We start from the raw sequence: 9,886 nt of genomic DNA on the forward strand, positions 1-9,886 counted from the left end.
ATGTACCCTGCCTTTTGCCCTAGTCAGCTGGGATTGGCTCCATCTGACTCGTGACTCACACGGGCAGATAAGGTTGTATTTAAATACCGAGAAATAATCAGGAAGAACGTTTCTTTAAAAATGACATAGCCTACATGAAGTATGATGGTCATTGTTGCTATAAAATTGTGAGTCATTAAATTAAATTTTGATTGAAGAATTGCTGAAATCAGTGTTAAACTATCAACAACGAGAAGTCTCAGCCTCTAGTGGTCGGTCAATAGATCTCATTGATAAATTTACAACCGATCGGAGAGCTGCACCAACGTGGAGCCAACTTCGCTCGGGATGCTGACAACCCGTCGGGAGGGGGCGGGGCAAATCTGCCGTAGCAGCTGGGAGCTCGTACCACGTGACGCCAGCGAGCAGTTCCACAGTCAGCAGCCATTACTGTTTCATCTCATTAGCGTTCGGCCTCAGATGGTCAGAGGGGAACGCTGGGACGGATATCGCGATGGAGTAGGCGAAGAATGGCGCGTCTCCTGGTCTCATTCGTGTTTCTGTTCCCCCGCCGCACAACTTAACGAGGTCAGTTCTCCGGGGGCTTTTCATCCCTCCACCGTTTGCTGCTCCCACTGTGTCCGCCGGAGGAGCACTTCGGTTTCCTCATTCCATCATGTTTACATGTATGATGTCAAAAACGACAGTTTACCGGAGGTGCCTCTTCTAAATTATCCACATTCAAAGAGTTAGCCGGTTATAAGCAGTCATGGCTTCCTTTGTTTTTTTGTTTGTTCATATCAGCCGTGTTGTAGTTTATGCTAACCCGGTTTTGTGCTGCTTGTTGTGTAACAAACCATTCGAATGAGAATTAGCTTCAGTTAGCTTCGTGTTTTATCATCTGTTCATGTCTGACTGTGTGCTGCTCTGAAACACTGGTCGCTCTCTGACCTGAAGCTACATCAGCTAGCATAAAGCTGACTGTTCACCCGGCCTTTATACTCTCATTTAAATCAATGTGGTTGATTTGAGAGTATGAGAGTATAACTAATACCCTACTGTAATAAATAACAATAAGTCACATTTAACATGACTGCTTGCTGGAGGTGTCGAGTCAAAACTTGATGTTCATCCCGGAAGCTGTAGTCAGAGCTGCTAACGCTAAAGAATGTAGACTGAAACATGATTGTTGTGTAACTCATTAGTTTGAGTTAGCTGTCATTAATATACTAGTAAAATACACATAACCGCACTAAGGAAAAATAAGGTAACAGAACAAACAAAATAATCTAAGCCCCTTTAAAGGCTTAAACCTGTTCATTTTCAGTTACAGGTTTGGTTTATTCTGCAACACTTCAACACATTCAAGTTTTCCATCGGCACAATGGCTGAGTTTGTTGGGAAGTTTTATTCACTCAGCAGTCAACAAACAGGTTTGGGCATAAGTGGAGATGGGCCCTGTTGAAACTGGGCATTAGAATAGAGGCAAGTATTTCCTTGGCTCAGCAAAGCCAGCGAACCCTTCATCTTGCATTTTAATAAGCTCCAAACCGACCCAGGGCCCCAGGAACCCCAACAAGCCCAGGCCAGGATCCAACCCAAATATATCCCCACACTGCTAATGTGTCAGTTCTGTAGTCCAAGGTAAATGTGTAATGATCCTGTATTGTTCAGTTAGTTTTGATTGCCTTGTGCATATTTGTGTTGTAAAGTGGCCTGGACAGAGGGAATGATAAACTCTTGGCTCAAGGAGAGTGTAAATTAACATGTTTCACTCCCTGTGAATGCAGGACAGGCATTGAAAAGGAGATTGATTACATTCAGATGCTGGCCACCCGTTGCTTGCTTTTTCTTCCCTTCTGTTTTCCAATCACTGAAGGGACATGACCCATTTAAATGGTTGTTTACTTGCATTAGAAGAAGGTCCAAAACACTTCTCAATGAACTCTTGTCTACAATTTAATTAGGGTTGCCTACCCTGCTGCACAGTTTTCCACTTTGCACAATGCTCTCTTCAGCCTAGTTGCAAAATAGGCAGAATTCTGGACACCAAAAATCAGCATTGGTTACAAGTGTAGCAGCAAAGTGCCAACTTTTGTGGGGTAACGGGGTTAAGAGCCATCTGGAAAAAGTAATGAAATTAACTCGTAGTCGTTTTAGTGTTCTGATGATCCACACACACTGTTATATGTCCTATATTTTACTGCAATGTCAAGTGCGTCACACTCTATTCCTGCTGTCACCACGTCAACGTAAAAGTGTCGACCCTGGTCTGTTCCAACCTCTAGAAAGAACACTCAAAGCAGTGATGTGAAGTGGCCAGATTGGACATGTTGCATGGTTCTGAAAACCCAGTCCTTTTTATCTCTGTGATAACTTCCTCTTGTAGCTGTCTCTGGCCACCTCCATCACCATCACAAACCCAAGGCTTCAATCAATACTACAGTGTAAGGTAACGTTGAACTGGACTGGAAGAAATGGTGGCTTTTTTTTTTTTTTTTTCTCCCAGGATTCTGGAAGATCATGTAAGTTTCATATAATTTTTTGTCACATATCTGCAATGCTGCTGTTTTTGGCTTTTATTTTCAGTGACATTTAGTGAGTAAGAGGCTGTGGGTTATTCATGTTCAGATTTGTTCACCTTTCATATTTTGGGCAGTATTTGTTTCACAAATCACTTGTAAAAGTTCAATTATAAAACTGGTGCGAAGAAATTGCTGGTTTTTACTTTTTGTAAGTAATAATTCTACAAATCATTTTGGTGTGGAGCTGCTTTGAGGAGGTTTGTGGTCATGTGAATGTGCCGTGTTGAAAATTATTTATTTTTCTTGGGAGACTTTTAGAGATGCACACAAGATGTTTACCCATACATCGAGAAAGTAGCATCTGACATGGCAGCAATCAAGTATCCTCCCGATGGCAAGATGTTCTAATAGAGAAGCGGTGTTAGTATTCTCATCTTTCTGTAAAGCTAATCAAATAATTTTGTATTTGTTTTGCTTATTTTAATGGCAAAAACTGACCTTAGGAACAGGCTGCAAGGAGAAAGTGTCAGTGTGTCACCTGTGGTAAGAATTTCATTCTATGATGGTGAAATTTTTCTCCAAGCTGAGTAAAATCAAATGCACTAATAAGTTTATGCACATTTTGTTCATGATATGCCAAGTGTGTGATTTACACAATGGAGCATGTCAGCATGGACATAACTATTTTGTTTGTATAATTTAATCTTTTTTTTTCTGGAAATGTTATTTATGTAACTCTATTCACTGTTTTGCCAAGTTTGATCAACTTGTTTTCCAAAAAAGATGTCATGGTGAAATACTGATGTTTTTGAGACATCATAGGCCAACTGATCAGCTGCTTCTCCTCTCAACCTGTCATGTTTGAACAAAACATAATGGTCAGAGACCTTTTGCCGGATATCTGCCATCACATTGTTTGCCTTTCACAATGTCTTTGTTTACGTCGTTCAGAGAAAGTTCCGACTTGTCTATGTTCCAAATATCCTATCAAGAGGACCAGGCCAGGACTGTGGGTGTTTTTCATCCATTCCCTGACCGCAGTGTTAGTACGGTCAGCAATATATGTTAGTAAATTATCAATGTTACCTCTTTATGCTACTAATATATGCTGTATAAAACGGCCTGTGTGACTGTTAACACCACTGACTGGTGTGCTGGCTGAGGTCAAGTCGGACAGGTTGGCGATTGAGGGAAAGTACTGTAATTTGAAAATGAGCACAACTTTTCTCAGCAGAAATGATTCCTTGTTCTGGGAAACTATATAAATGTATCATCCGGCTGAGATGGAATGTTTGTCCATTCCTGAAACTTTCTGCATCAAAAATAGCTTCCAGTGGTGTCTCCTTCATACAAGGTGGACTGGGTTTTCTCTTTTAGGACAGAATTTATTCTGGCTTTTCCTGTTACCCTCTGACTAGACAGTCATCTAATAAGTGGTTGGAGTGTTTACAGTCTTTCTCCTATTTTTGGATGTTGTGGACATGGAGTAGCTGAATGACATGCAGGTGCTGAGATCTGCTTGATTTTCACATCCATTAGAGGGAGAGAAACCATTCCCATTGAATTTAAGTCATAATGCCAATGAGCAAAATCAGTTCTGTTTTTAATTTTTTTTATATTTAAATGTCTTTTAATTATCATTTGATCAAATATTATTGATTATGATTGCACATGTCAGAAAGAAACATTGTCCTCTGCCAGGATCTGGAACACTTTTTTTTGTAGATGCTTGATTAAATGGATGAAATTGGTCACGTCAGTATCCCAAATTCTGGGATTGTATCGTGTTTGTTAAGATGAGCTTGAAAGGACTGAAGCGTGAAATGCAGGACAAATAATCAAAGACTTGTTTTTTCATAGTGGTGATGCTTCGTTGTCCTAATTGAGTAATTTAGCAAAAGGACCGCTTTAGTAACGTGCTTACCATGTAGAGCTCTCACATTTATAGGGAAAGTGGTGTTTTATGAATTGGCAAAGAAAACAGAATGAAAGATAGCATATCTTGGTTTTCTTGGCATAGCAGTGAACTGTCTTTGTGAGGAGATGAGACGTGACGACGCGTGTGCATGTATATTTGAAAGAGGGTGTGTGACATGAGCAATTTTGAATAGCCTCATTGTGTAAAGAACACAGTCGCAGGGTTCTGCAACTCCTCATGCCAAAGTTAATTTGTTCTGCAAACGGAGCTGTAGGATTTACAGTGGGCTCACTCCCAGGGTCCTGGAGATGATGCTGATTGGGACGTGAGCACCAAGCGACATTTTCAGGTGTGTGAGAACTGTGTAACTCCCCAAGTTACACAGATCCTGATCTAGGATTTCCAGATGAATGTGTGCGACAAACGTCACCACGATGGTAACTTCAGGCTGGAGTTAATGAGGCCACCAGTGGTACAGATGCATGTTTTCCAGCCTAACTGGTAATTTGGCTTCTGTTTCAGATTTCTTAGGTCATGGGACAGTAACCTCTTTGATTTACAGATAGTGTCATATGAGAAACAACCCTGCAGTGTCTATCAGTTGTCCTCCGCTCATGATGAAAGGATTATAAATTAAAATAGTGAATTTTCTAGTGAATAAAAACATTAACTGTGATGTACGGTACTTAAAAGGGATGAACTGTTATTGCCATCAAAGGATGTTGAGGGTGGGCTTGTGATGTATCACGCGTGTAAACTGCTGTCTTAGAAGAGCTGAGGAGAAAGTTTCCCCGGCAAAACAGATGTCTACTCCTATGAGATAATAATTAACTTGTTTTTTTATTTTATCTCTCTTTCGTCTCCTAATCTCTCCAGGTAGGCTTTAAACAACGCCTGGTCTGCCCTTGACTGTCTGCATCTGGACACACACAAGTTCAAACCTGCTTCTGGGGTTATAGGAGCACAGTTGAGGAGAGGGTCTCTGGCTTGTTACTCCCCCCATTAATCATTTAGGGAAGGGGGGGAGGAAGAGGAGGAGGAAGAAGAAGGAGCAGCTGTAACTATCCAGAGTATGGGGCAAAAAGTCCCAGGAGGTATTAAAACCATTGATATGCGGGATCCAGCGTTCAGCCCCCTGAAGCTGGAGCTACAGGCCCTGAGTCACACCAAGCCGTCTCGACTGGATCTGCTGTTGGACATGCCGCCTGCCAGTCTGGACATCCAAGTCCAGCACTCATGGAACAACGACGATCGCTCGCTCAACATCTTTGTCAAGGACGACAACAAGCTGGTTTTTCACCGGCACCCCGTGGCACAGAGCACGGACGCCATCCGAGCCCGCGTCGGCTACACGAGGGGACTGCACGTGTGGGAAATTAGCTGGGCCATGCGACAGAGGGGAACGCACGCTGTGGTCGGGGTCGCAACAATCGATGCCCCGCTTCACTCAGTGGGCTACTCGGCTTTGGTGGGAAGCAACGCTGAGTCCTGGGGATGGGACCTGTGCAGGAGTAAACTCTACCACGACGGCAAAAATCATCCAGGAAAGAGCTACCCGGCATTCCTGGAGCCGGACGACACCTTCATCATACCAGACTCTCTCCTGGTCGTCTTGGACATGGATGAGGGGACTCTGGGGTACATTGTGGATGGACATTATCTAGGAGTGGCATTCAGAGGACTTAAGGGCAGGAAGCTGTACCCAGTGGTGAGTGCTGTGTGGGGACACTGTGAAATACGGATCCGGTACATAAACGGACTCGATCGTAAGTGAAAACTTTTATTTTTACTTCTTTTCAATACCTTCTCAGTTTCTCCTGTGGGTGAAATTCTTTTGACAGCTTTGAAGTGTTTTGTAAAGCTCTTGGAAAACCAGTGGCAGACTTTATTGGAGCAATAAACAAAGGTGTGACCTTTCAGGGTTTGTCAGACAGTCTGAGCAGGACACGTTACTGCAGACAGGGTTACTCTAGAGCAGTGATACCGTCTGACTGACGTCAGGGTGGCTGCCTCTCCCGTCGCGTAAAGCAGACATGATAGTGAGTTTTTATTATTTTATTAGATAGTAATCTTGTCTTGCTATCCAGTCATGTCAATATTAATAGTTAACTATTTATGAAAATGAAAATATTATCTCACTATTGCGACGGCACATGTTTTCTGTACTTTGCCTTCCTTTTCAAGCTACACTCTGGTGCGTCCATCACAGATGTGTCTTATTGATTAACTGCATTAAATGCAATAAAACAAGATGTACATTCTCTTCCCTACAAAAATAACAAGACAGAAATTGGATTATTGACAATTATTCCATGGTGAAAGAGTCACAAGCTTTAGAATGAGGGACCGTGGTTGTTTATGAAAAACGTGTAAAAGCTCCATGTCCCGAGTGTTCTGTGCTCATTCAATTAGGTCTGTTGGAAAAGAAGCAATGCAGATGGAGCGACATGCAGGAAAAACCAGATTCAAATGGATATACATGGAACAAATCTTTGATCAAGTACACTGATTTTCAAGGCAGCCAATCTCATGATTTTAATCTCACAGCTGGTTGGATCCGGTGTGCAGCATTGTCGCTACAGTTAAATAACATGACTGCTAAAAAAGTTCATTACAATCTCCAGCCTCCAACGGAGTGAGAAAGCTGATGGGGTAATGTGTTCCATTTACGGCTTTGAGAACATTGATTGTTTTTTCTTACTGAGGTGGAAACAAAAGCAATATAGAAGTATGGTCGGCATCATACCTAACATAAAATAATATAAAACAAAAACCTGTCCTGCTAATCATATAAAAACTGTTTGCCGTCCAGTAAAAAAACCCCAATAATCTCACACTCAGTCTAAAGGCAGACTAATGACTTTCAACCCAATGGTAACCACATTACTGTAGTACAGTAGTGTTTATTGTCAAATCAGTTAGTAGTTTTGCACAATTTTAAATTTGACCACTAAAACTTTAGTCAAAGGCAGAGTCCAGTTTGTTCAGATAATTCCCGATATGAATTCCAGTTGCGTTCATGTCAGACAGTATTGACTCATTCAGTAAAGTCATTTAAGGCGTGGAATCAAAGACTTGTGAGAGAGTTTTGTCTTGGTCAAATTAAGAGAAGTTTTAAGTGTGAGAAATCAAAGTTGTCTTGCTTTTTCTTTTGTTTTCCTCCAGAAAAGCAGTGCAAAAGACAGAAATATTTTTTGCTGACAAGTAGTTCAAATTATCAATCAATTACCAAAAATGTCTCACAAATTGTAGTTTAAACACTTCTAAAGACCAAACCACATGGATCACTGTGTAGAAAAAGTGATTCAAGTCAGATTTAGCGCACAAATTTGCTCCATTTCAATTGGTTGTCTTATTATATGCCCTGTAAATGGATTTGAGGTTGGCGTGAATCTCCTCCTGGAACGGCCATCCTGTGATGGACACGACCTGGACTGAGGCTTAAATCTTGATTATGTCTTAGAATGGCTTTATAGCCCATGGAAATGTAGGCGAAACACTGTTCCCCATCCCACGTTTGTTTTATGTTAGTGTCTGTCCATTAACTTAATAAATTTGGTAAATCATACATTTCACCTGTCACATTTATGTCCAGACTTGACATTGATGTGCTCCTGCATTAAAACTCATCTGTCTGTCAAACCTCTCTCCTTCTTGTCTCTTCAGCTGAACCGCTGTCTTTGATGGACCTGTGTAGGCGCTCCGTGAGGGTGGCATTAGGAAGAGACCGTCTGAGTGAAATCCATAGACTGTCCCTGCCGGCCTCTCTCAAGAATTACCTGCTCTACCAATGACCCCGCTGACAGTCGGAACACCCTCAGCACGCCCTCGTCTCATGTTTCTCTGGGATCTTTTGGGTTGAACCCATCTGACAGCATTGCTCAAGCTTCCACCACTGATTTAGCCTTCAACAAGTTTGCTTCTGTGTCAGCGGCTGGACTCCTTTGAGTTGTTTGTCCTGTTTTTATGACTTTTTGTGGATACTCTTTACCTTAATGAAATCAGGAATCACTGAGCACTATGCACATGCTGATCCAAACAACGCCCAGACAGCCACCATGTTGCTATACCTCCTCAAGTTTGTAAATTAATGTGATGGCATGTGTGGTCGGTAGCTCTGTTTTTATCTCCAAATAGGAATTTCAATAATATAGACTTTTACTTTTGAATAACGCTTAACACACACTTGATGGAAGATAAACTTTTGAGTTTGTGTAAAGGTGCATTACCATTATTTGTGCACAAGATGGCAGCACATACACAAACCCTGCATATCCATCCAATTGAAAATCACAAGACATCCGAGTTTTAGAAATAAAGATTTAAAAAGATAATACATGGATCTCACACAACAGAAAAAAGATTCCGTCTTTTCCCCACAGAATCCTGATTGTAGCGTGGATGAATGCACTGTGAGATAATTCCAACTGCTGACTGCACAACTTGAGTTTCAGTGTGATAAGAAATTGGGGGGCCCCATTACTTTTCTGCAAGGCATCAGACGGGATCAAAAGCAGCATGACTTTTAATGGAAGAGTAATGTCACTGTGATTATTTGTAGCATGCATCTTGCAGTAAGTCGGTCTTCTCAATGTTGTGTGTCTTTTAACCACACTCCCGTCACTTTTACTTTCTCTGAAATTTCCAACCACATGACCCAAGAGTGCCGTTTTCTTTTTTCAGTTTTTCCAACAGTTACTTTGACTGGTTTGCACACTGCATTTAACTATTTAACCAGCCTTTGAGATTAATTAAACTGGATGTTCTTGGGCCTTACAGAGGCAGAGCTAAGAACCATTATTGTAGAGTTCATGTTGTGACGCATGACAGGGTGGGTAAAAAGGACTATGCTCTGGAATGGCAATGTGTCTGACAACCACAATGAGAGGCAGTGTAAAAATGTCTGCACAGATGTACTAAAAGGCCAGATTACCAACTGAGGAAATCCCACATACACTTGTTAATTTAAATACTTTTAAATAATGCAGTTCTTAGTCATTATTCAACTTTTGTGGATTCACTGCCAGAAACCACCTTCCCTTGCTTCCATGTTCCGTTTTATTTGTATTCCTTGTTGTGTATTGTTTGTAAGTATTAAAGTTTATTTCAAAGTACTTGTGTATGTTGTACAGAAGTCATCTGTCAAAACTGAAAAGTTTAAATATTCTTACAAAAATGTGAAAATAGATTTATGGTAAAAAAAAAAAAGGAGGTTTACAAAGGTGCATCTGCACAGGTTTATTATTCCTTTGATTTTAATCAAGTATGTCTGGTTGAAGCATCTGTTCATGCTTGCCCACTTCCATGGTTCATCTCAGTAAAGACGTCTTTAGTAATTTGTTTTTTAGAAATGTCAGCTTTCACTTTAAACTTTTTTTTTATTCATGGAGTTTGGCGATGTCAACCTGATCAGGGCTCTGATCGACAAAGTAAACACTGGTACGTGCAACTTTTCACTTCTCTC

At 41.2% G+C, this 9,886-nt stretch overlaps 1 protein-coding gene across 2 annotated transcripts; it reads left to right on the forward strand.

Annotated features, from left to right (window-relative positions):
• The first annotated feature begins 394 nt into the window (after positions 1-394).
• spsb1 (splA/ryanodine receptor domain and SOCS box containing 1) lies at positions 395-9,536 on the forward strand. Of its 2 annotated transcripts, none has more exons than XM_068331220.1 (3): positions 395-567; positions 5,299-6,188; positions 8,089-9,536. In XM_068331220.1, exons 2-3 carry the CDS (start codon positions 5,495-5,497, stop codon positions 8,214-8,216), a joined length of 822 nt encoding a protein of 273 aa, XP_068187321.1. In that variant the 5' UTR covers positions 395-567; positions 5,299-5,494; the 3' UTR covers positions 8,217-9,536. The 2 variants fall into 2 exon arrangements, with proteins under 2 accessions (XP_068187321.1, XP_068187329.1); XM_068331228.1 differs by having other exon boundaries at positions 5,303-6,188.
• The last annotated feature ends 350 nt before the right edge of the window (positions 9,537-9,886 follow it).

Source organism: Antennarius striatus, chromosome 2 (genome assembly GCF_040054535.1).
Source record: "Antennarius striatus isolate MH-2024 chromosome 2, ASM4005453v1, whole genome shotgun sequence".
Lineage (NCBI taxonomy): Eukaryota > Metazoa > Chordata > Actinopteri > Lophiiformes > Antennariidae > Antennarius > Antennarius striatus.